The 27,734-nt window shown below is 36.0% G+C and overlaps 1 protein-coding gene and 1 pseudogene across 1 annotated transcript; both read left to right on the plus strand.

Moving 5' to 3' along the window:
- Positions 1 to 8,992: 8,992 nt before the first annotated feature.
- On the plus strand, positions 8,993 to 11,130 carry LOC120173549 (annotated as a pseudogene).
- Positions 11,131 to 11,759: 629 nt separating this feature from the next.
- Positions 11,760 to 26,603, plus strand: LOC120173554 (brefeldin A-inhibited guanine nucleotide-exchange protein 5-like). Its single transcript, XM_039180680.1, is given in 35 exon segments — positions 11,760 to 11,923; positions 12,080 to 12,238; positions 13,055 to 13,130; positions 13,448 to 13,700; positions 13,841 to 13,962; positions 14,046 to 14,104; positions 14,197 to 14,254; positions 14,329 to 14,413; positions 14,508 to 14,705; positions 14,856 to 14,914; positions 15,015 to 15,084; positions 15,166 to 15,234; positions 15,604 to 15,726; positions 15,811 to 15,825; positions 15,827 to 15,865; positions 15,985 to 16,073; positions 16,234 to 16,330; positions 16,432 to 16,530; positions 16,655 to 16,852; positions 16,981 to 17,091; positions 17,163 to 17,347; positions 19,466 to 20,089; positions 20,363 to 20,780; positions 21,406 to 21,645; positions 21,818 to 21,941; positions 22,024 to 22,172; positions 22,541 to 22,897; positions 23,099 to 23,262; positions 23,360 to 23,601; positions 23,875 to 24,053; positions 24,517 to 24,633; positions 24,720 to 24,856; positions 24,971 to 25,274; positions 25,391 to 25,486; positions 26,535 to 26,603. Coding segments are annotated over 34 exon segments (5,322 nt in total). The 5' UTR covers positions 11,760 to 11,923; positions 12,080 to 12,135; the 3' UTR covers positions 26,598 to 26,603.
- The last annotated feature ends 1,131 nt before the right edge of the window (positions 26,604 to 27,734 follow it).

A 27,734-nucleotide genomic window follows, 5' to 3' on the forward strand; every position in this document is an offset into this window, starting at 1 on the left:
ATACTCGGACAACATCGACGTCATTCTCCGAGTAAAACCATCTTTCTTATTAAACAATTCTTCATGTCGTCGACGTGTAAGTTCGGTCTCTATTGACTCATCAGGAAAAACCCTGGATAACCATGATGGGGGTGATATGACGAGTGTACCGGCCTACATCATCGTGTCCGAATCGTATACCAGTGATTAAGAACTCCTTCGCCCAAAAAAAGTATACCGGTGGAAAATGAAACCATATCTCTTCCTCACCACGTTGTATACTGTCGGGTAGATCTCTAGTCATGGTCCGAAGCCACAAATGGGTCAAATTAGCATCTCCACCCGGATGTGTACTCTCAGCCATGGCCCGAAGCAGGTTTCCTCAAACAATTTTCTTTGTGCAGGTGAAAGCTTCGAGGCAATTGTAGTGGCTAGGCTAACTTTATTCCTTAATGTCAATTAAGCCGAAAAAAATTTCTACAAAAACAATAAACATACCAAGTTAGATATACCAAAAACTACTGTAAGATATACCAAAAACAATAAACATAAATAGTAGTTTATTCTTGAAACTAAAATTTGCAAACTGTTTTGTCTTTTGGTTGAAATGAAAATCGCAACGAGATAATGAGAATCGCAACGAGAGAATCGCAACGCGAAATGAGAGAATCGCAACGCAATCGCAATGCGATTTTTGGTTTCGCGTTGCGTTTTTTATTTCGCGTTGCGATTCGTTGCGATAGTTATTTCCGCGTTGCGATTTTCATTCTCGAAACTATTCTTCTTGCATTACTTCAACCAAAAGACAAAACAAAGACAAATACTAACTTCACAGGCTAAACAGTTTAACAGTATTGGCAGCAATCGAATGAATTTAATAAGAAAACTAAGTGAAATGGTTAATCTATTATTGAAATTACCAGTAAACTTATCATCAATCTCAATATGAAAAACCTAAATAATGCAAAAATTTCAAAATAAAAATAAAAAAAACTAACCCTCGGAGGTTGATTTTCCATTTCTGAATGATTGTGAGGGATTTTTGACTGTGAATGGTTGAGGGATTTCGCCGGCGATGGGGACGGAAATTTCGCCGTAGAGTGAGAGATGGAGATGGGACTGAGTGTTGTGATTTTGGGTTTGAGGTTATGAGTTGCGATTACTGTGGACGGTTCAGTTTCCGATTTATTAAGAAAAAATTCGTGTTTGGAATTTGAAAAAACAAATACGCGTTAATACGAATGGCGCTATGTAAATCGCGTTGCGAAAGTCAGAATCGCGTTGCGAAAGTCAGTATCTCGTTGCAATTTTGTATTATCGCATTGCGATAGTAAGTATCGCATTGCGATAGTCAGTATCGCATTGCGATTTTCCCAATTCGCGTTGCGATTTACTTATTCGCATTGCGAATTGGGAAAATCGCAACGACTGTAGACCATCGCAACGCGAAATCGCAACGCGCGAATTTGCGATAATGGAGATCGCGTTGCGAATTAGCGATCGCATTGCGATTTTGTAGGTCATTTTGGCAAATCTGGAAAAAATTGGTTAAAATCGTATATTATAAGGCATTTTTGGTCACTGAGGCGATTTTCTCTTTTATAAATATAATCTATATCTATCGAAGAAGTAGTGAGTAGTGACATATCTTGATAACATAGTTTAAGAAGGCATAATATTAAAAAAAATACATGTAAAATTTGATTAAATAATTATTTTGACCTTACTTTTTTAAAGTATTGTCCCCTTCCGTTAACGATGGATCCGAAGGATGTGGTTTTCGGGTGGGACTTGTCTCTCCGAGCTTTGAGCAGGCGAGGGCCACCAGTGCCGAGCTGGTGGTTACGGGAAGCAGTTATGGGATCCTCCTTAGTGGAGAATAAGGCGGGTGTAGACTCTTCTGGGCAGTTACGTGTGCATGGGAAGTTATCGGAAGGGACGGTTTCTCAATTTCCTTTACGTGTAGAAACGCAACAAGGGGGAGTGGCCCACGTCATCCTCTTAGTGTTCCCGATGGCAAGAAAATGCAACGACTAGCTAGTGAGGTTTCGGCATTTTCATATAACATTGATTCCGTTAACACATGTGAAGTCTCTGAGTTATCGATTGGCTCTGCAGGGCAGGGTATCCGGCTACAATGAAGCTCATTAGCTGGAATGTCTGTGAGTTGGGGACACCACGGGAGATTAACCGTCTCAGGAATTCTCTGAGAGGTAGCAGTCCCCACCTTTTTTTCTTATTGAAACAAAGCTGAATGTGCAACGTATGGAGTGTGTTCGTATGAAATGTGGTTTTTTATTTGGTATTGATGTGGTTGCGAAGGGTTCGAGAGGTGGATTATCGTTAGGATGGAAGCCTGATTGGGTTGTTGAGTTGCAAAGTTATTCCCGGTCTCATATTGACGTCATTATTAGAGAAAGTGTCGAGTTGGTTTGGCGCTTTACAGGTTTCTATGGGAGTCCGGAGGAATGTGGTCGTTCTGACGCTTGGGATCTTTTACACCATCTGGGATCTGACTAATCTTTGTCGTGGCTGGTGGCCGGGGACTTCAATGAGATTGCGTACTCATTTGAAAAGCGATGAGGGCAACTTCGTTCAGAATGTAACATGGCTGGTTTCTAAGACGTTTTGAGTGACCGTGACCTTAGTGATCTGGGTTTCTCTGCGAATTGGTATACGTGGGATCATCGGTTCTTACCGGGGAATAATATCCTTGAACGAATCGATAGAGCAGATGTGAACCCTAGCTGGTGGGCGATGCATCCTGGTTATTCTGTTTCTCACTTATCTCATATAATCTCAAACCATTGTCCGGTGCTCGTAGAGACTGAGCGATATTCTTTCCACATAAATTCTAATCGGGAGGCATTTTTTCGATTTGATGCAAATTGGGTCCATGATGAGGAGGTGGAATAGATAGTTAAGTCTTATTGGGATATTCATGATGAGTCCATTCCTGGAAAACTTCAACTTGTTGGTCAGAAGTTATTGTCTTGGAGTTGAAGCAATAAGAGGTCAACTACAGAACGTAAGCGATATTTACAGACTCGGTTGCGTGAGCTGTCAACAGTTGATCATGAGGAGGATACCTTGTAGGAGTTGATTGATGTTAATTGGGCCTGAATATGGAAGCGGATAAAAAAGAATTATTATGAGAGCAACGATCTCATGCTAATTGGCTTCGATATGGAGACATGAACACCCCATTTTCCATAATTACGCGACTTATCAAAGTAAGAATAACACAGTAGCGGGGATGTTTGATACTTCTGGCACCTAGAGAACGGATCCTGTAGAGTTGATTTCGGTTGCTAACAGATACTTTAAGGAGTTGTTTCAGTCTTCAAACCCAGGTGTTGCGTCTCCCATCTTTAATGAGATTGAGCCACAGGTTACGGATGAAATGAATGAGTCCTTACTCTCGCATTTCCGAGATGAGGAGGTCTGGCATGTGATCAAAGGCATGGCTCCGCTGAAAGCTTCAGGTATGGACGAGTTCCCAGCTGTATTTTATCAGAAGTATTGGCATGTGATCGTTGATGATATAGTTTGAGTGTTAGTGAAAATTAGAAAATTTCATCTTTAGAGCTCAATTTCTAAGCAACTGATCTAAGCCAAATTTGTTTATTCCACCATTTCATTCGTGAAAATTGTATATCGTCACGGAACGTCCTTAATAGACATGCAAACTAAACTGGTTTTGCAATGTCATGCATCGGAGATGCCCCATATTGTCTACTTCCATACTTGTACGAGTGAGATAGCCTTTTCGTTTTCGGGTAAAAGATAGATATTGTTTTTAAAAGGAATTTGATCTCAGATATGTCAAAAGTTATAACCTCATTTCCCAAATGTGCATTTCATTATACTTGATATTCACTGAATTTTCAACAATTCTTTATTACTCAAAGAAATGTTATTTAAAATAAAGGCACGGAACGTCCTTAATAGACATGCAAACTAAACTGGTTTTGCAATGTCATGCATCGGAGATGCCCCATATTGTCTACTTCCATACTTGTACGAGTGAGATAGCCTTTTTCGTTTTCGGGTAAAAGATATGGATATTGTTTTTAAAAGGAATTTGATCTCAGCATATGTCAAAAGTTATAACCTCATTTCCCAAAATGTGCATTTCATTATACTTGATATTCACTGAATTTCAAACAATTCTTTATTACTCAAAGAAATGTTATTTTAAAATAAAGGCTCAAGCATATAAAAGATAAATTCAAACAAGACATTGTTTCATAGGTAACACAATTATGTGGTAATAATGATGATCCCAAGATTCGATGTTCCTTGATTGCGACATTCACTTTTTAGATCCATCTCTAGTTGTACAAACATCCGCTTCGTAAAACTCTAGCTCTTTTCTGTCCATCTTTAGCTGGATCAAAGCTTTAAACTCTGAGCAATCTTGCACATCATGTCCATCCTCATTGTGATAACAGCAATGACTGCTACCTTTGTAATCTGATGTGCTAGGATGCGGCGCAAGAAACCCCGCATTTATCAATTGCCTCCAAACCCAGGCCAGAGGTGACTTCACTTCGAAAACTCTGGTTTTAACCTTCTTACCCTTCTCCTTGGTGATTACACTTTCTTCATGCTTTTGATGATTAGACAGAGTGTTCTGTGCCACTTTGGGTGATCCTGTATTGTTGAAATGAATCATGTTCCTGTTGTGCATTCTTTGGACAATCCTCTTAAAGGCGAGACAGTTTTCAATAGCATGCCCCGGAACACCGCCATGATATTCACAGTGTGAATTTCCATCATATCACCTGGGGTATGGGGGATTTAGAGGTTTCTTTGGATATGGTGACACCACATGTGTGTCAAAAAGCTGTTGATAAAGCTCCTTATATGTCATGAGAATGGGATCGAAATGCTCATTTCCCTTTTCTCTTTGATTCCCTCGAATCTTGTTTAGAAGCATCTAATGGTACAACTGCAGTTGGTTTTGATTTAGAGATCGTAATATTTTTGCTAGTGTTGAAAGCGTTAAGGTTGTTGATCTTTCATTCTTTCTTCTTCATGGAAGGTTTTTTACTCGACTACCCTTTTTGTCTTTTTTTGCTTAATGGTTGTTTCTACCACCTTTGCTTTGACTTCCTCATCAAACTTCGATATGTGGTAATAATCTAGATTATTTTGAGGGTTGGTTACAAAGGCATGTGCTTTTGCGGCAGATGAATTCCCTTGAAGTTCAGGTAAGATTCCAAGTGAAATAACCAACAATAGAGTAGGTGGTACATTCACCCCCTCAGATGCCCCAGCCCCAGGAGCATTCATTGGATTCAGGCCATACAACCTTGCAATAATCCAGTTAACCAATAAGTCTTGGTTCCTAGTGATGGAATCCAAAGTATTTTGTTGATTTTGACTTATTTTTTCTGCCAACTCTTTTTGCAACCTCAACATGTTCTCTTCAAGTTGTGCAATTTTGGCTTCCATTTGTCTTTTCTTTGTACGGGTGTTGTGAGGATAATGTGTGTCCAAAGCTTGTGGAGGTATATTCGGTGTTTGTTCGTTTTTTTGATGAGAAATTTTCTGTTAGTGAATGTAAATAAATGAAGAAAAATAATAAATGCAAAATATGGATAAATGCATGATGCATGAAATGTTTGAGGCATTGATCCGAAAACACGTCTGTTATTATAAATAATCTTTATTGGGACAAAAGTGTTATTTCTTAAGAGACAAAAACATTTTAAAGGTACATCCTGACTAAGTCCTCTAGACCCCGAACAACTTCTAACAGGTTGACTAGTCTTTTGCATTCGCCTGTCACCGGTTGAATACCTTGTCGAACTGCTCCGGCTTTTTTGGCTAAACCGTGCAAATGTTGAGCTGCTTAAATGACTGCATTTCTAGCTTTCACCCTTTCTTGAGATTGTTCCCTAACAGAAACGCCATTGGAGCCCTCCATCGATAGGAACTATCTGAAATTCGTCAACAATGGCCTCCAATTTCAGCTTATCTTGTTATTGTTGTCTTTGAAGGGACTCTTCAGGTCAGTAACATTTTTCTCATCTACCCCCTGCAACCTTTGCCAACCCATTTGTGCTTGGTGTAAACCCGGTCCATTCTGAGTCCTTCACAATGTAGCAGAGTGGTATACTCTTCGATTGTGGGCACTACGTCTTCTTGATTGAATGTGACATATAGTTGCTTTGCAGACTGTCTCCCTTTCCTTATGAGTTTTTTCTGACCATAGTTGAACCTCTGCGTTTTTCACCTCTTGTATTACAACCCCCTTTGTCCATTAATGCAAACCATTTACATTTATCGAACATGTTTTTGTGGATCAACACCTCTTTTGAATGATGTAAATGTTAAAAAATAAAATAAAAGGAAAAAAAGAGTTAGTGAGATAAAAATAATAAATAAAATAATAATGAAAATAAAAAGTCATACCCTACATGATATCTACCCCACATGCTTATTATTCCTGCCCAGACATGATCTCTATCCCGCATGTTAATTTTGAACAAGTCTTACCACATATCTTTCTAGTTCGCATGCTTTGAATAAAAAGTAAAGCAGAAAATAATTCAAGACAGTCTAGGTTTTGAAATGGGCTTGGGGTGGGCTCTAATTCCCTATAGTCTCCCGGTTTAAGTTCTAAAGAAGGATACCCGAGTTTTCCTCGCTGATGCCCCCTTGGGCTTGCCAGACCCTTAGTCTTAAGCCTATTACAAGCTCATGTGGACCAAGTTAAACTCGAGATGATACATTCCCTTATATCTATACGGAGAATAAATTCACACGAAAACGTAAGGTATATGAATCCCGAAGGTTATTTGCTAGGCCTATACAGAGAATAAATTCCCACGAAGGCGTCGCTTTCACCTCCACTTATAAAGGGTTTGGAGCTCAGGTATATAGTCAGAGATGAAAGTTTTAAAAAAATCTGAAATCATTGAAAAAAAACGTCAGTACAAATATTTATTTTAAAAAATTGTCAAAGATAAATAATAAGAATCGAATAAATAAATTAAAATTTAATCTTGTTATTTTCGTTTAAAAAGAAAATCGAAAATTAATTCTGGCCTGACTCACTTGACTGTCCCCAGCGTAGTCGCCAAGCTGTCGCGGCCATCTTTCGGGTGACACCGGAATTGGGCTTCGACTTAAATAAAACATGTTAGAGTCGTCACCGATCATTTAAAAAATATTTAGGTTAATCAGACAACATCTTACCTGATCTGCGTTTTACCATAAATATGTCGGATTCGGGAGTCAGTTACAGTCAATGAATGATTAACACCCTTGAAATGCCCTTTCGGTAACATTTTAATTTGTCGGTTGTCTTAATTGCGAAAATTAAAATTTAAAGACTCGATTCAAATTACTTACCTTTGATCAATTGAAATTATCTCTAAAAAATTGAAAACGTTAGATTATAAAATAAAAGAAATATCGAATAAAAATTAAATTTTTAAAAAATAAATCAAATAAGGAAATATTAAATTTAAAAAATGTTATATAAAAAATGTTAAAAGAAAAAATAAAATAAATGAAGAAAATATTAAATTTTAGAAAATAAAAATATAAAAATATTAAAAGAGAAAATAAAAATAAAACAAAATAGAATAAAATAATAATAAATAAAAGAGAAATATAATAAAATAATAAATAATAATAGTAAAGAAAAAAAAATGAGTTTTTAAAAGTTATTTTTAAAATAAAAGATAATTAGTAAATAAAAGAAAATAATTAAACAAATAAATTAAAAGTAGCCTCACACTTCAGCTTTACCTCAAATTCCTCCGATCATCGAAACAGATATTTACTTCAAAATTCACATCAACTTACAAGGACAATTCTTCGCTACCGACTCGGATTACGTTGTTCAACAAAAACTGATTTCAATCTTAGTTTACTCTTAGCAAACAATTTTGCTAAGTGTGTTCTCGGAAAGTAGAATATGCTTCAATAAGCAAACCCTTACTTTTCACGTTTAGAATTGAACATTCGGCTTAAAAGAAAATTAGCTAAGAATGACCAAAGTCATACTTAGCATAATTGTTGAAAACGAAATTTAAAAGAAAATAAAGAAGTATGCGAAAAATAAAGAGAAAGCTAGAGAGAAGAAGGAGATTTTATTCTTAGATGTGTGTGTTCTTTCTAGGCTCACACTAAGAGGTTATTTATAGTCGTAAAATTCCTAAAAACAAGCTAAAGATAATTCCTAAAATAATATCTTTTATCCTAATTAAAACGCTAAAAACTAAAAATACAAAGATAAAATATAATATTAATATATATACTAAATAAGCCCCGGACGAAAATGAGTGTCGATAGAAAAAATAATGTTTTAGGTAGCGTTTTATCAGATATATTATTAAGCTCGGCAAAGAGCCCAATAATATTTCGGTAGAAATAATAATATTTTAGGTATTTTTTATCGGATATGTTAAAAAAATAATAACAAATTGATAGTGTCTTTCCTTAACCGTATATTAAGATTGCCGTACGGTAGAACTTGCCTAAAAACACTCCATCGTTAATTTTTAGATAAATTCATCAGTGTTAGGGTAACAACATAATACATTAAGGAAGGTTTCTAGTGATGTTGAAAATGAGTGAAAAAAACTAATTTTTAATGGAGATGATGGTGAAGTTAAATTAAAAAATATTTTTTTTTTATTTTCATGTCAACACCAACTACCGCATCATCCTGTTGTCAATAATGTAACAATATCGTGCCTTAATAGAAACATATACTAACCTCTAATTTAAAATTGAAGTAATTGAAATTTTAATACTAAAATTGATATATAATCTAAAATTTAGTGACTGATGATATAGTTTACCCCTGAAATAAAAGTACTAAAACCTTAATTAGACCGGTTTAGAACGTGGATATCGTATTCCACAATACCAAATGGAGCAGGCCTGAACTTGTCGACCCAGCCTGGTTCTTCCCTTTGGGTCCTGAGTCTCATTGGTCTAATTTCATGGGTTAACAATGGCCGACTTGAAATCAACTCGTCCGGAAAGGCCGAGGACGGGAAAGGTTAATTGGAAAGCAAAAGAGAAATGGCTTATTTGTTTATAGGCGTATCGCAGTCATCTCTTCTTCACCTTCACCCAAAGCTTGGACCATTTCAAAGGCTGCAGCTCTTTAACAACTCCGGTCACGCCAGAGTTGCAACGCTTAGCAACCGTCAGCTTCATTCCTAAAGGTTGACTTTGGCTGGCGTGGTATCTTCTGACTCAAAAGCACCCACGGCCGTTACCAACACCGTCGGTTCCGAAAAAGGAGGGATCGACATCGAACTTGATACGGGAAACGGCGGAGGAGACAAGTTTGACGACAGAAGCGGCGGAGGCGGTGGGGATAACAGCGGCGGAGGAGACGATAGTGGGAGTAAAGGAGAAGGGGAGTTTCCGGAAGACGGCGGTGAGAGAAAGATGGCTTTGTCTCTTGGATATGCTGCTCTTGTTGGAGGTAAAATCCTTGACTTCCTTCGTTTCGTGGTGCTGATATTTGGTTTGATTTTTGGGTAATCTAGGCTGAAATTTAAACTTGGTAGTTAAAAAAGAAAAGAATTTGGTGATAAATTTGCTATGATATTTGAGACGGGAATGTGCAGATGTTTCATTTTGATCAAGGGGTCATTATAATGGGCGAGTATTCGATCCACTGGAGTAAAAAAAAGTGAATTAATCGAGTTAAGAAGCATTATTTTATAACTCAGTTTTTTTTATTTGAGTCGAGGTAATAAAATTCGAGTTTTTCGAATTTCTTTTTATATTTAACCCTAAATATTTATAATGTAGCGTATTAATTGATTCTAATTTAAACATATTTCTATTAGTATGACCATATATATATATATATATATATATTTTGGACTTTTTCTTATGTGATATATATTCCTCGTGTAGAGTTGAGGTACTCTATTAGAATTTGAAAATCATTTCATTAATTATTAAAAAATTTGAGTTATTTGAATTACTTGAGTCTTATTTTATGACTCAAAACTTTATTTGAGTTTTAATTTCTGAGTGGAGTAAGTATATAAAATAAATGATTCAAGTTAAGTCAAGTCGAGTCGAATTGAATCAAGATTGAAAAATTTTGTTTTTTCGAGTCGAATCAAGTTTTCTTACCCCTAGTTCTTATTGCTTTTGTTAATGTGTGTGTAGTGGGTGGTGCTATGGGCTACATGAAGAGTGGCAATCAGAAATCGCTTGCTGCGGGAGGATTTTCGGCCGCAGTGCTCTATTATGTTTATACTCAGCTTCCCACAAATCCAGTTTTTGCCTCATCCGTTGGGCTTGGTAAGTCCGTCACTCTTTTTTATGTTGTTGCCATTTTGGTGTTGTGTCTATGTTGCTATTTGGGGAAGAGGATGATGTTTGATTCTATTCGGGGAAGAAAGGAAGAGAGATCCAAAGTTGTTTTCCGCGGTGGACTGGTTGTCTCTCAAGTGGTGAGGTTTGAAGAGATGGGGCTTGCCACTTAGTTTCGAGCTTGTTATGAACGGCGAATTCCAATTTGCCATAAACGCTGAATTTCAATTTGCCCTTTTGTTGTTATTTAGTGTTGAAAGGTGAGAGAGAGGAAGAAGAGATTGTCGTTCCGTTTTATTCTTGTAAGAAAGACACCTCTATGGTTCTTTCCATCAATGGTTTGTGTTTCATTTACCAAGGTAGCACTTAACAAAAAGTACCGTAACCACCTCGAGATAGCATGCACTTGTGTTCAATATGAACCTCAAGAAAAATGAGGTTCTTCTAGTCGCTGACATTGTTAACTTTACTTATAGGGAATAAGGATGTGAATCTTTTAAATTTCTCGTTCGAATGTTAATTATAGACACGAGGCCTTTAATAGGATTTAGTTTCACCTTGTTTAACTCTATTTACATTAATGATATCTGGTTTGAAGGTATATCTGCTGCACTTTTGGGAGTGATGGGTTCCCGTTTCAAGAGGTCGGAAAAGTCTTCCCTGCCGGTGTCGTATCGCTTGTGTCCCTTGTGTTTTGGTATGCAGCTATATATAATGCTTCACTATGTTTTAACATTTTAAGTTGTGAACTGTTTTCTTTAGACCATTGCTTTTGTATTTGGGTGCCTTTTTCTCCTTCATGCCAATAAAAAGTAGTGCAAGTGTTTTCGGCTTTGAAAATTTGAGATTGTGGAACATTATGCTTAATGATATCACAAAGGTATCCATAAGAAATACTCGGCTCAAGTTTGATCGAACAGTATCGTTTAATGATTTTCATGTTGTTTAATTCGTTGTCTCAGAAATAAATTTACTATGATTGGTGTAATTGAAAAAATGTATGAAGATTAACACAATCACCCAAATTAAAGAAACAAAAATCAAAATAATATCGTTTTATAGAAAGAAAAAAAAAACAATGTTGGCAAACATAATTGTTTTAACATATACTTAAATTTTAGCTTATAAATTAATTGAACACATAAAATTAATGCAAAAGGTGAAGATAAGTTAGGTCAAATACTGAATATAAAAAATAGATACAAATTTTATAAATTTAATGATTAGTTTATAGTAATTTGATAATTTTAATGATTAATTTATAATAGTTTGATAAATTTAATAATGATGTTTAACTGTTTGTTGAACTTAAGGATCGTTTTATAATTTGTAAAATTTTAATAACTAAAATGATTATTTCAAAACAGTTGAACGACATGGTGTGATTTAATCAAAATAAAGATTCTTGGGATCATCTGCCCGTCATTAGTGTCTGCTTTGGACGCGAAATTCCAATCAAAACCGAGCATCGACTGGGCTCATCGCAACTAAAAAGCCCAGTAGTCGCTCACGGTCATCTCGATAGATATCATCATCAATTCAATTTCAACTGATCTCGTCGGATCTGCTCATCCAGATCTTCACAAATTTCCTAGTTCCGTCTCCAATTGATTCTCTCACAGAACAAAGCGCGGTAACTTTTATTCTTCATTCTTTGTTTCTCTTATATCCGTTTCTCTATTTGTATTTATGCACTTGTAGATCCTAACTCTGTTCTTCAACGATCTGCTCCAATTTCTATAAAATAATGGCTAACCACTTCATTTTGGCATTGATATTTTCGTTGCAGGCGGAAGAGAAGGAAACTCTGGGACTATCGTGTCGGAAGCGTCGGCTTAGATCGAAATGGCGGCAGGTGGATTTGTGAGCCGGGATTTCGAGTCGATGCTCAAGGAGTGTGCTGGCAGAAAACATCCCGATCTTCAAAAGGCTATTCAAAATTATCTAGGTTAGATCTTTACTTTTTTAGATTTTATTTTGTCGATCTTCATTTCTTTGATTGTTTCTTAGAAATTCTTTTCCTCACCGTTTATCTGGAACTGTGTTTATGATTATAATTTCTTTGTTTTTAATATGTTTTTTTTTCTATTTTCTAGTTTGATTTTTTATTCTTTGCGTCTGAACCGGCCTTCTGAGTTAAAGAAGTTTTAAGTTCGGATTATCCTCTATTGATTTTTCTACTGCATTAGCCGTTGTTTAGATATTTAAGTTTTGCTTCATATTCCCTTGCATTCTACTATATTATCAATTGTAATGTGAATTAAAATGGTATTTAGGGATATAAAGTGGAGTTAATAGTAATTGTAGCGTTTTTCATGCTATAATCTCTTTTGGCATTAGGTTAAGAAGCTATACTTTCTATGGAGTGAATGATGATCGTCTTATTTAAGTTATTACTTTCATATTTTAATGAGAAAATGAGTGAGATTTCTGTTTCATATATGATGGAATTTAGAAGGGATATTGTTAGCGAGATTGTTTTCATATTATAATGCTTGTTCTAGGAGTTAGTCTTTTCTTCTTTTCCACCTGGAAACTATAGGAAGTATGTAATTAAGAGGAAAAAAAGAGGATGATAGAGTAAAGATTTTGACCCTTCAATTCCTAATATGCACTGTCTCCATACATCAAGTAAATATATGGTCACTAGTTTTCTTCAATTTATGAACTTATCTCTGCATGTTATTTCTTGTTTAAATTGCTGTGGATTGGTCATAGCTTTCATCTAATTATTTTGATAATTTTTCTTTTTGCATTTCTTCAGATAGTCCTAAGCAAACAAATCAGCATTCTTCATCCAGTGAGCCAGACCAAGCAGCGCCTCCTACTGGAGATGGAAGGTTTGTATCTTATCACAATCTTATAACCTTCTACTCCGTTCTTTGGTTCCAACTTGATTCATACCTAGTTTTTTATCCCATATATAAACCCTACAAAATTGCCGTTTGATATATATGTTTCTTTGTTCTATTAGTTTACAGTTGTGTGCTATCCATAGGTTAACAACTGAAGTTTTTCCTATCACCATAGTTTCTTTCAAATGCATCCTACCTGGCCTTGTAAAATATGATATTAATTGATGTTACTTGCAGTAATGTTATCATGACTGTAGTTTAACAATTATCAATGGCCTTTAATTTTTCCTTTTGTCTTGTAGTTCCCATGAAACTGAAAATCTAGCTGAAAAAACTGGAACAGAACCTGATGGATCAAGCACAGTTTCAGAAAATGCTGGGGATACTGAGCATGGTAGTAAGCCAACCGGTGCCAGTGGAACTATAATAACTGCCTTAGCAAATGCAGGATACACCTTGGAAGGGGCTGAGGTGGAGCTTGTTTTAAATCCTCTTCGACTGGCGTTTGAGACAAACAACTTAAAGATCCTTGAACCTGCTTTGGATTGTCTTCATGTATGTAGTTTTTTCTTTCTTGATCTAAATACCTGTTATATACTTCTAAAAGGCTACCTAATTTGGTTCTTTGATTTTGGAATTTTTAATGCCTCCATTTTCTACATAGTTGATGATCTGTTATAATTCCTTAAGCACAGAAACTAATTGCCTACAATCATCTGGAGGGAGATCCTGGTTTAGATGGTGGTAAAAATGTACCTCTGTTTACTGACATTCTGAATATGGTTTGCGATTGTGTTGATAATTCTTCACCCGACAGGTGTGTGGCCTTGCGTCTGTTAACCTTATTTTTTAGCCTATACCACTTGTTATGCATTTTTAATTCCGGAAAATGATTTGCAGTACAATTCTGCAAGTGTTGAAGGTACTTCTGACTGCTGTAGCATCCGCAAAGTTCCGAGGTAAATTGTCCAGGATCATGTAGTATTCTCATCTATTTTATTGTATAGCTTCTGAATTGAGTTGTGTTGCAATTTACTTATTAAAAATGCAGTTCATGGTGAACCTTTGCTCGGGGTTATCAAAGTCTGCTACAATATTGCTCTTCACAGGTATTGTTTCTATTTGTTGAATATAGTGATAGTCCAACTCAATAGTTCTCATAAATTGTGGCATGGATGCGCAGCAAGAGCCTGATAAACCAAGCAACATCAAAGGCAATGTTGACACAGATGATTAGCATCGTATTTAGGAGAATGGAGGCTGATCCAGTATGTGTTTTTTAAATCTAACCGTTAACTACTTTTCTTTCCTCTTTTATATCAGGACAAAAGTAGATAATCGTATTTTTTTAATGGAATCTAGGTTTCTACTTCATCTAGTTCATCTGATCATACTGAAGCTGCTTCAGTCGAGAATTCTGCATCAAAAGCTGAAAAAGCTTCCTCAAATGATCAAAATGATGATGAAATGACATTAGGGGATGCACTTAATCAGGTCAAGGATACCACACTTGCATCTGTTGAGGAACTTCAGAACCTTGCTGGTGGTGCTGATATTAAGGTGCATCTTTTTATTTTCCATTAGTTGTTTTGATTAATTTGACTTGGGGAACCCAGGCTTTTATATCATTCTCTAGGTGTTTCCTTTGGTAATGCTTGTTTTTATTTATTTTGTTTATGGTTTTTACAGTGGCACTTAAATGTTTTATAGGGTTTAGAGGCTGCTCTTGACAAAGTTGTGCATGTTGAGGATGGTAAGAAAATCACAAGGTATGTACTAAACATATTTTACCCAAAATTTCAGTTTTGGTTTTCTTTCCTTCCGTATGTTGTTGCTTTCATATCATGATTCTTGAAACTTTTCTTTTAGAGGGATTGATCTTGAGAGTATGAGTCTTGCTAAACGTGATGCATTACTAGTGTTCCGCACTCTTTGCAAGGTAGGTTCTTTTATCATCAATTATTGTTTCCATTTTGAAGTCATTGCTTCCATTCCCTTCATGAAATGTTTTATCTTGCAGATGGGTATGAAGGAAGATACTGATGAGGTCACAACCAAGACACGCATTCTTTCTCTTGAACTTCTGCAGGTTAATTTTATGAATTTATTTTATGCTTTGAAATAAAACTGATTTGTAGGCTTTGAATAAAGAATTCAGTGTTTTCCCAACTATGTGGATTCATATTTATAAATGCGTCATTTTTTTGTTCTGCTGTTGAGGGGATATATTTTCTATTTTCATTCTTTGGGGGAAGCATCTATTTATCCTCATTGTATTCGAGTTTGAATAGATGAGTAGCTTTGACATTGTAGAATGGACTTCATCACTTCATTGGTAGCCCTAAAATAATCTCAGCATAAAATTGTTTTAAAATGCCCAAATTTGTTTATTTTTTAAAGGTAATAACGGAATGATTACTAATGTTGTTACCATATTTGCTGGCCTATGCTATTTCAGGGTTTATTGGAAGGGGTTAACCATTCATTTACAAAGAACTTCCATTTCATTGATTCAGTGAAAGCATATCTCTCATATGCTTTGTTGCGGGCTTCAGTTTCACATTCCCCCGTCATTTTTCAGGTTATCTTGCATTTATGTACTCTCCTGATTTGCGGGAAGAATCTGCTACAATAATTTGCCTGACTATTTATTTCTTTGTGACAGTATGCTTCTGGGATATTTTGCTGTGCTTTTGTTGCGATTCCGAGAGAGTCTTAAAGTATGATTATCAATTTAACTTATTGACAGATCATTAGAGCTAGTTCTTTCAAACATGGTGTTAGTGCTATGATACACACCAGTTCTGCTTAATGCCCGAGTTTTTTTAATCTCTTTCAGGGTGAAATTGGTGTCTTTTTCCCCTTGGTTGTTTTGCGGTCATTGGATGGTTCAGATTTCCCCATTAACCAAAAAATGAGTGTTCTTCGGTACAGTGCCCTTTCTAATTGATTGGACGTTGAAATTACCAGGGCTAATTGATTTAAGTTAAACTGTGTGTTTTTCACGTTCAGCTTTCATTATCTGCCCCCATAGTTTGTGATTTTCTTTAATATTATCTCATCTTCATTTATTTATTTACGTTTTTAGGATGCTTGAGAAAGTTTGCAAAGATCCCCAGATGCTTGTTGATGTTTATGTGAATTATGACTGCGATCTAGAGGCACCAAACTTATTTGAACGCATGGTATGAACTTAGTTACTATTTACATGCCATTTATTTATATGTTTACATGTTCTTCTTGGCTTTTCTTATATAAATGAACCATTTGTCTTATGACACTGTAGGTCATGACTCTGTCTAAAATAGCTCAAGGGGCACAAAGTTCTGACACAAACCCTGTTGCTGCCAACCAGACTACATCAATTAAGGGTTCTGCACTCCAGGTAGGTTAATCTCTTAACAGGCTCTACTAAATCAGCTTGCCAAGTATATAGACTATTATTTGTTTGTATTTCTATGCTTCCATGTCCACCGTTGTTTGATAATGTTGTACTTTTAACTCTTCAGTGCCTTGTCAATGTACTGAAGTCACTGGTTGACTGGGAGAAATCTCGAAGACAGTTGGAAAGGAAGAGGGAAGGTAGCCGGTCTCCTGAAGAAGATCGGACTGGAGAATCTGTTGAGCTAAAAAGCAGGGATGATGTTCCCAGTAACTTTGAGAAGACTAAAGCTCATAAATCTACCATGGAAGCTGCCATTTCTGAGGTAAGTGATTGGTTTTTACACTCAAGGAGCATTGTAGTTTTTTGCAATTTGGATATATGGCAGTTCAACAACCCCCAATTTCTTGGATTGTAATTAGATTCTAAATGATTGTTTCAATTATATGGCAGTTCAACAGGCAACCAGTGAAGGGTATTAGGTACCTGATATCAAATAAATTGGTGGAAACTAATCCTGCCTCAGTTGCTCAATTTCTAAGAAATACTCCCAGCCTGGACAAGGTAGGATCCTTATATGATGCAACTTTTGATTAATTGCTGGAGAAGCGGTCTAATGCTTAGTTTTGTTGCAGGGAATGATCGGTGATTATTTGGGTCAACATGAGGAGTTTCCCCTTGCTGTCATGCATGCTTTTGTCGATTCAATGACATTTGCAGGAATGAAGTTTGATACTGCAATACGAGAATTTCTTAAAGGATTTCGTCTTCCTGGGGAGGCTCAAAAGATAGATCGCATAATGGAAAAGTTTGCAGAAAGGTATGGGGGTATCTATGCTGTGTGCATGAGGCAGTCATTTTTTCTGAAATGTAAACATAAGCTTAACTTTATTAAATTGTATAAACAAACTTAAATGTTCTTCAGTTTAATGATGGTTCTTTAGCCATTCCAGGTAGGTTTTATGCCAAAATTTCGCTGGTAAGGTTATTGTTGGAAGTGTGAATCATTATTGGACAATTTTTTTTTGATAGGAATGAAAGGCCTCGTTAAAAAACCCCCTTCTTGATTAAGGAGCTTGATAATAAGCTCCTTAATCAGCGGAAGGAGGAAAAGAGTGCCTTTAATTTTATTACTAATGGAAAAATTACATAAGATACAACCATTACACCAATAACAGTACATAAAACTTAAAAACATCCCCTAGCATAAAAGCCTTTACAGTACATAAAACTTAAAAACACCCCCTGCCATAAAAACCTTCACAGTAGAATAGAAAACCATAGTTGACTCCGAACAATCAACCTATCCCACTCTTAGCTAGATTGTCTGCCTCCCCATTGCACGCTCTTGGAATTCACCTCATTGAATGTACCTTACTAGTGATGAATGTACCTCACGACAGCCATTGAAAGGAGGAGAAGAGTACATTTTTTTGATAGGAATAACAGACCTCATCACAAACCTCCTCCTTGATTAACAGAGTCTGATAATCAGCTCCTTAATTTAACCACTCAAGTAGCAACCAAAAACCTAAAACTCAAACAATAAATCCCACTGATAATGCCTAACAATCAACCAATTCCCATCTTTGCTAAACTATCAGCCTCCCCATTACACGCCCTTGGAATCCATCTAACTGAGTGCACCCTATCCGAGAAGAGTGATGAAATCTCCTTAACTAAAGGTAAGATAAAAACAGGGGCCAAAGTTGGGCTCAATATCCATTCCACAGCCGACTTGCAGTCACTTTCCACAATCAACCTTCCAACAGTATCATTCACACTTCCATCTGTTGTTTGTTTCATTAGCTTTGGTCAAAAGTCATACAAGTATCATCCTCAAATATTAAAATCTCTACCACATCATGCCAAACCTTTTCTTTAAAAACTTCTGAGTTACATGCCTTTGTTGGTTAATCATTACTTTTGTATGAACAATTGAACTATATTTTTGGTGCTTGGTTTTAAAAGGCGTGCCTCGGGCGCGCCTAGGCTCGAGGCGCAGCAGGGCGATGAAGGTAGCACCCACTTGTATTGGGCGAGGCGATTTACCGGAGGCGCATGCCTACGGGCTTTAGGCGCCGGGCGCAGCGCTTTTGCGCCTTTGGTGGTGGCTGGTACACTGGATAGGGCTTATCTCTTTCGATGGAGTTTTTGATAAAGGAAAGGAAAGAAAGATAGGGGTATTGAAATAATAGAGAAGAAGATGAAAGCAATATTGAAATAGCACAATCAAGTGAATTCTTTACAGTGAATAATGTCCAGGCTAACAGCTATAAAGCACGGATAGATGTGCTGCATTTAACAAGATTAAATGCATTGAATTAGCTGAGGTCAGCTCACATCTTTATATTAAATTGATGCATGTATCCAGCTGTAAGCTAACATTATAGAAGGAGAAGCAGCATTTTGAAAAGAACATAAAAAGAGAGCTAGGTTTAGCAAAAGAGAGCTGGGTTTAGCAAAATAGTCACTCTTCCATTATAGCTATCAATAAATTACAAAATAGTCACTCTTTCATTTACCCAATTAAATTGATGATGTGGCATATTAACAAAAAAAAAAAAACTAATATCTAATTTACTCCTTAAACTATAATTATAAGTAAAATTTTAATTGAACCATAGAGGGATTTCAGTATTAAAAAAATGTTATTCTCTCTAAGAAATTTAAGTTTGAGTAGTTGTGTTTGCACTACAAAGTATTAGTTTGATTTATATTATATAGTACAAACAGTGTGCCTCGCATACGAAAGGCTCGCGCCTGTGCCTTGCCTAGGCTCTAGGGACCTTTTGCGCCTCGGTGCGCCTTGCGCCCTTAAAAACCAAGTTTTGGTGAGATTTTTTTAAGTTAAATTCTTGATGTCCACCTATCTTGTTGACTACATGCCTTTCTGCAGGATCAATGATGCTTAGTTGTCTCATTTTGTGTTTGGCAGGTATTGTGCTGATAATCCAGGTCTTTTCAAGAATGCAGACACTGCATATGTTCTTGCATATGCAGTTATAATGCTGAACACTGATGCCCATAACCCCCTGGTCTGGCCCAAAATGTCAAAGTCAGACTTTATTCGTATGAATGCAACAAATGATCATGAAGAGACTGCCCCTACTGAACTTCTGGTAGAGATATATGATTCAATTGTTAAAGAAGAGATAAAAATGAAAGATGATGTAAGTGGCATTGGGAAAGGTGTCAGGCAAAAGCCCGAGGGAGAAGAGAGAGGTCGTCTTGTTAGTATCCTTAACCTGGCTCTACCTAAACCAAAATCAGCAGTTGATGCCAAGTCTGAAAGTGAAGCAATAATTAAGCAGACACAGGCTATCATAAAAAACAAAGGAGCAAAGAGAATTTTTTACACTGCAGAGAAGATTGAACTTGTGAAGCCCATGGTTGAAGCTGTAGGATGGTCGCTGCTGGCTACCTTCTCTGTTACAATGGAGGAAGGTGAAAATAGGGCGAGGGTTGTTCTTTGTATGGAAGGATTTAAAGCTGGGATACATATCACGTATGTGCTTGGAATGGATACAATGCGTTATGCCTTTTTAACATCTTTGGTCAGGTAAAACTATCTTTTTCTACTTGGAAAAGTTCTTTTTGTTTCTATTATCTGCCAAGGTTTTTTTTACCCCATCCTTCCCATTTTTATCCATTGCTTTTGTTTTACCTTGTCATTGTATTTATTCTGGTCTTAGCTTGTCCTCTATGTTGTCCTGCCCATGCATCAATCATTACTTTGTGTAATTATGCAATTCATATGTCAATCATTGTAATTATCTTAATCCTTGGGCAGTACTTTAGCTTCAATGCTTAGTCTGTGATTTTTGGATGTTAGGTTTACTTTCTTGCATGCCCCAAGGGATATGCGTAGTAAAAATGTGGAAGCATTACGGACACTATTGGGTTTATGCGACTCCGAATCAGACTCTCTTCAGGACACATGGAATGCTGTTCTTGAATGTGTTTCTCGGCTTGAATTTATTACGACAACTCCTGCTATTGCTGCAACTGTCATGCATGGATCAAATCAGATCTCCAGGGATGCTGTTGTGCAGTCACTGAAAGAATTGGCTGGGAAACCTGCTGAACAGGCTTTTATAAATAGTGAAAAATTGCCTAGTCATTCTGTTGTAGAGTTCTTCACTGCTCTCTGTGGTGTATCAGCAGAAGAACTAAGACAAACCCCAGCCCGTGTTTTCAGCTTGCAGAAGCTTGTTGAGATCAGTTATTACAATATTGCTCGTATACGTATGGTATTTCCTTCAGACTTACTACTGCAACATTCTCTTTTTTTTTTTGTTATAATTACATATCAAATTTTATGGCTAGTCATATTCTGAAACTTCTTATGTAGAGTAAGATATGCGTCATCTCAACGGGCTTATCAAAATATTGAGGAGAAACATGTAGGAATAACAAGAGAGGATTCCTTAAAATGATCCGACCATCTTTGAATTCCACGCATCGTTTCTTAGTTCAGAGCTTTTCATTCCTTCTTGAAAGTTCTTTTCTAGGAAAAAAGGTTCATAAATTGCACGACTCATTGTGCCATGCCATGCTCTCTTGAGTAACTGTGGAGAAAATTGTGTAAAAAGTTCAAATAATGCAATTTTTTTTAAAATTTAAAATTTATATGGAAAATTACTCTAATTTACTTAACAGAACATTTTATATTAATTTGATTTTCTTTTACCACATATTAGCACTTTTATACAATAATTAGTTTTGGATGTAAGTTAACCAGACATGAGCTGTTAATGTTGACTTAGTGCGATCTAATTATGGTTTATAAATTGATTTCTATATCGAAAATGATTTTCTTCCTACTAAAATTTATGATTTCTTATATTCTAAAACTTTTAATGTTATGCCTTCCAGGTCTGGGCTAGAATATGGACTGTCCTTGCAGATCATTTCATTTCTGCTGGCAGCCACGCTGATGAGAAAATTGCTATGTATGCTATAGATTCTTTGAGGCAGCTTGGTATGAAGTATTTGGAGCGTGCTGAATTGACCAATTTTACTTTTCAAAATGATATTCTTAAACCTTTTGTCGTTCTCATGCGGAATAGTCGAAGTGGAACTATAAGGAGCCTTATTGTTGACTGCATTGTTCAGGTATGTCTGGATGCTTAGATTTTCTTAACATCTAGCTCTCCTGCTGGGTGATGTTTTTACCACTATCGTCTACATTTTTTTGTTAATATAATTTCAATTTTAAACCTGTCAGTTTTTCTTTCTCACGCGGGAGCCTTGTGCGACTCTGAGACTTACAATGATGTTATTGCAGATGATAAAATCAAAGGTTGGAAGTATAAAATCTGGATGGCGAAGTGTTTTCATGATTTTCACTGCTGCTGCAGATGATGATTTGGAATCAATTGTGGAAAGTGCATTTGAGAATGTGGAACAGGGTAAGGAACTGCCATTTTTCTTTTTTTCTGACTGATCCTTATCTTCGTTTTTCCAATGAATTTAACAGCAGGTTCTTTGCAGTTATACTGGAACACTTTGATCAAGTTGTTGGAGACTGTTTTATGGACTGTGTCAACTGTCTTATTAGGTTTGCCAACAATAAAACTTCCCACCGTATAAGTTTGAAGGCTGTGGCCCTTCTCCGTATATGTGAAGATCGTCTGGCGGAGGTTTGTTTTGTTTTTCATTCTTCAGCTTTTATAACTTGAGCATGTTGTTCTTCCCTCTTGATATCTTCCATTGTAAGACTAAAATAGTCAAAGAGTATGGTCTAAAACTAGCCATGGTTACCAACTCTTCTACCAAGAAGACTTTGTCTATTGTCTTTCTTATGATTGTATGCTTTAATTTTTTTTTATTAAACTTGGAAGTTTTCTACGAACTCTTTTTTCTCTTCTCAGGAGAAAACAAGGTTAATATTAGCTGTTTCATCTCATTGATTATTTAAAACCATGTTTGTGAATTTGCTACTTCTGCTGCGTTCTTTTCTTTTTAATTGACATCTTTGTTAAGTGTTTCTCCTTGTTTTCAATTACAGGGACGTATACCTGGTGGGGCTCTTAAACCAATTAATGCTGATGGTGACACATCATTTGATGTAACTGAGCATTATTGGTTCCCAATGCTGGCTGGTTTGTCTGACCTGACATCAGATTCAAGACCAGAGGTTAGGAGTTGTGCACTTGAAGTTTTGTTTGATTTGCTGAATGAAAGAGGTAGCAAATTCTCAACATCATTTTGGGAGAGCATTTTCCATCGTGTCTTGTTTCCCATGTTTGATCATGTGAGATATTCCGGAAAGGACAGCTTAATTACCTCTGGGGATGTGTTGTTCCGTGAAAGCAGCATTCATTCTCTTCAGTTGCTCTGCAACCTTTTCAACACTTTTTACAAGGTAGATGAGTTTTGTGGTTCTATTAATATTATTATCATTATTCACATGATATAAAATGCAGGGGGTGGGGTTTAGGCTTGTGTGACGGGAAAACATATATCATCAAAATTCCAATGGTCTATATAATCTTGTGTTTGGGCCAAGCTTTCCTGATGATTACTGGTTGCTTGAACTTTCTTGTCTTTTTGTTTCTACAGGAAGTATGTTTTTATGCTGCCAACACTCTTGAGTTTGCTGTTGGACTGTGCTAAAAAGTCAGACCAGACTGTTGTTTCAATTGCTCTTGGGGCGTTGGTTCATCTCATAGAGGTTGGTGGACACCAGTTCAGTGAGAGTGAATGGGATATGTTGTTGAGGAGCATAAGGTATGTATATCTTCAGATTTGAGAATGCATAATTTTTTTACAATTAAATTATTTATTTTGAAGTCTTGTATTTTGTTTACTTCATTGTTATTTCCAGAGATGCATCGTACACAACACAACCGCTTGAGCTACTCAACACATTGGGACTACAGAATCCAATGAACCCCTCGATTTTAAGAGATTTAAAGGTTCATACAGATGGTGAAATTTCTCAGTTTGGTTCTACTGATAATGGGAGGACTTCACCAGTTGCATCTCCGAGCGGCACAAGTAATACTAATGCATCTCTTTCACAAGATCACAATCAAGAATTACAATCTATTCCAGATGGATCTGAAGGTGAGCCACGGAGGATCTTCCCCTTAAAACATACCAAACAGGGAATGTGTATCTTCATCTGTTAATATCATTCAAATACCAGAATTAGTTGCACTTTGCAGAATCATCTTACTTTTTACTAAGTTTAATTGTCTGACTGTATGCTGATGTCTTGTTTTCCTTCATATTATGAGCAAAAGCTTGGTCCATATACTACTGTTCATTCAGCCCAATCTGGACATTTGAATTTGTACATTAGCAAACCTGACAAATTATACATTGTCGTTCTTGTAGGTTTCCCTTCACCATCAGGTAGAGCTCAGAAGTCTGCTGAAGCTGGGACTCTCCAACGAAATCAAACAATAGGTCAAAGAATCATGGGAAATATGATGGATAACATATTTGTTAGAAGTTTTACCTCAAAACCGAAGAGTCCTACATCAGGGACTCCAGTACCATCTTCACCATTGAAGGTAGTAAGTCGTCTTTGGTTGTGCCGTTTGGTGGTTAGCGATTCCTTTCTCTGTGTATTTGAAGTTTTTATATATCTTTTCGATCACAAGAGATGTTCTATTTATGTTTTTCTTCTTCTTTCAAGAAACATTGCACTTTAGAATTTCTTGGTCTGTGATAGCTTCAGTATCTGCTGCTATTCTCTATTGGTTTATGCACTAGCCTTTAAAATGTTTGCTTAATTATTTATTGCACTTATTCTCGGAAACATAAGGAAATGTATTTCTTGCATCAAGATCACTTTTGTTCCGGTTAATGCTATTTTTTTCTTATACGTATAAAGAAGTTAGTTTTGTCAATTCAATGCTGCGGATGTTTTTGTTTAAGGATCAACCGGAAAAGTATGAATGTAATGTGTTATGAATCTATATGCATTCTCCTTTGTTCACTTACCCCTCTCTTGTTGATCCTACATTTCTCTAGGTTCCTGAGTATGCTGATGAGCCCGATGCTAAAGATGAGGAAAGTCCAATGATGACAACTGTTAGGGGAAAATGCATCACTCAAATATTACTTCTTGGTGCTGTTGATAGCATTCAGGTTTGCATGTTTAGACTTTGGGAAGTGGCATCTATGGTATAATTTTTATAATTCTTTTACCAATTAAAGTGCGTCTAAATTGACAGAAAAAATACTGGGATAATTTGAAAGTAACTCAGAAGATTTCCATAATGGACATCGTGTTATCCTTACTAGAGTTTGCCGCTTCGTATAATTCATTTTCTAATCTCAGAACACGCATGCACCATATTCCTGCGGAAAGGTAAGAAAATCAATGTTTTCTAACCTCATCTTTTTGTAATCTTCTTGCTTATTCTGTTAATTATTACTCTTACGGTCAAAGAACCTGGGTTATAACCACTTAATATTGTCGCAGGCCCCCTCCAAATCTTCTTCGTCAGGAGCTAGCAGGAACTTGCATTTATCTGGATGTCTTGCAAAAAGTAACATCGGGACTTAATGACAATAACGGGCAACGTCTAGAACGTAATGGGACTCTCGACACTGAAGAAACAAAATTGGAAGGAATATCAGAAGAGAGGCTGGTGTCTTTCTGTGAACAGATACTCAGGGATGCAGCTGACCTCCAGTCTACAGCTGACCTCCAGTCTACAGCAGGGGAAACTAGCAATGTTGATATTCATCGAGTTCTGGAATTGCGGTCTCCAATCATTATTAAGGTACTATATCAGGAAAAAGAAGAATTAAACGTAAAAAGTGATTTAGTTTTGTTAAATAATTCTTCTATTAGCAGCAGCGGTTATTGAGAATCTCGCTTTGTTTCCTCTCTTTGCAGGTGCTTAGAGGCATGTGCTACATGAACAAGAAGATTTTCAGGAGACACCTGAGGGATTTTTATCCTTTGCTTACAAAACTTGTTTGCTGTGACCAGGTAAAATCTCCCTTTCTCTTTGCCTGTACCTTAGATCTCACAGATTTCCAGTTGCAAGGTTGTATCCAATATGAGAATATGTAAAGACATCATAGGTCATTGAACTATGTTCAAATTATCATTTTGATCACTGAACTTTCAAAAGTTACAAAATGGTCATTAAATTTATTAAACTGTTACAGAAATGGTCACTACAACCTTGTAACATGTGTAAAAGTTCGATTAATTTAATGACCAATTTTTTTAACTTTGGAAGTTCAATGACCAAAATGATCATTTTAGCGTAGTTCAATGACCTCTACTGTACTTCACCCTATAAGTATTGCTTCAAGTTTAGTGACATTTTCTCTTTGCCATCACTGCTGCCCCTTGCTGGGTTAAACTTTCAACGAACTCTAGATTTTTTTTGATAAGTCGTTAAAAACCCCCTTCTTGCTTAATGGAGCCTGTAGGGAAACTCCTTAATCAGCGGAAGGAGAAAAAGAGTGCCTTAAGATTTTATTCATCACAAGAAAATTACATAAGAAATACAACAAAGAAAAACACCCCTTACAGAAACAGAAAACCATAAAACAACCCTAAACAACAACACTGAACTCAGCCTATTCCTGCTTTAGCTAAGGCATCAGCCTCTAAGTTAGCCGTCCTAGCAACCCATCTAAAAATTCCCAGAAAAACTTTAAGCCTATCAACTATGTCTTTAACAATAAAAACATACACATCTTCTAGAAATCTTCTTTATTTGAGTAAATTACACCAAAAGTTATCGAACTGTTATAAAATAATCATTATGATGTTATAATAAGTGTAAAAGTTTGATAAAATTTAATGATCATTTTATAACATATAAATAAAATTTAATGACCATTTTGTAACAATTCGACAAATTTAATGATCATTTTGTTCAGTTATCATTTGAGCATATTCCGGTGAATTATGGTGTGCTTCATCCTTTTTTATTTTTATTTCGTGTTGAATTAGATAAACGAAGCATTAACATCTTATCCTTTAAATTTGTCTCCATAAGCGATTATATCTCTGTCTTCAGATCGGTGTTCGTGGAGCACTCGGTGATCTTTTCAGGATACAGTTGAAAGCTCTGCTACCATGACGAGTTATAAATGTCTGTTTTTTAGCAGCTTTCTGAGGAATGATTTTCAGCGAAGTTGCGAATTCCATTGGATCATAGCCATTGTTGTATTATTGTTATCTGGGTGAAGAGTAAAATTAGATGGTTTAAAAGTGGTATTGTTTTCCTCTTGCATTTGCTTTATTAATTTCGAGGTAGCATAGAATTGAATATGGGGAGGCTGCTTCAGTGATCCTTTTTACATGCAACATTTACAAATAGCGAAATTTTTGTGTTATAGGGACTGAATATATTTGAATTTCACGTGTTTCTCTTATTGATTTCTGCATTTTGTTAAGGAGAAACTACAAATTTCATCACTCAATCTGGTTACTCGGACATTCAATTAGAAATAATATGGTGACATGATTAGCTTTATGCTAATGTGTAAGCCATCTATTGGTTATATATTTCTCATTTTGTTTTCTTTCTTTTTCGCAAAGATTGAACTCTTGAAATTCTTTCTCACGCTTTCAAAATTGTTTACAATGTTCATTATCTTATCCATGGCTTCTCTTTTATTATCAGCATGAATAATTTTGTTGTAGAATTGATAGTCTCTTTTAGAAAATTACAAGCCAAAAATATCCTTTAATGTCAATTTATTTTATAAGTAGGAAAGTGTTTATATTCTAAAGGAAAATGTATGGTATACAAATCTGCATAAGGTGATTTTTTACCGTAAGTGTTCTATGCCGCTGTCCATTATCTCTGTCACGTCAAATGTTTTGTGCCGTTATTTTTTAGTAGTTTTTTCAATCACACAAGAGAGTGGCGAATTTATTTTATTATTATCCATCACTTTTAATTTAGATTCTTTTAATTTTTTTAACTCTTGAAATGTAATCTAAATTCTAGAGAGAAAAAATCTTAATTTATAATCTTCGCCGTTTGATAACTTGAAATTAAAATATATATCTTTCCTTTTTTTAAAAAAATGGTGGGATTTGGAAGGTTAAAAAACTTTTTAAAACTTATAAAATTAAACCTTGAATTTAGATAAAAACATTTTCGATCAATGTTGAAATCAAAGAGGAATTGAAACTAGGATTTTCCTTTATAAGAAAAATAAAGTTTCGGGGTTTTTTTCCTAGTTTTTAGAAAGCAAATGCCCGGATA

The sequence above is a fragment of the Hibiscus syriacus genome, unplaced genomic scaffold (genome assembly GCF_006381635.1).
Source record: "Hibiscus syriacus cultivar Baekdansim isolate YM2019G1 unplaced genomic scaffold, ASM638163v2 tig00111957_pilon, whole genome shotgun sequence".
Classification (NCBI taxonomy): domain Eukaryota; kingdom Viridiplantae; phylum Streptophyta; class Magnoliopsida; order Malvales; family Malvaceae; genus Hibiscus; species Hibiscus syriacus.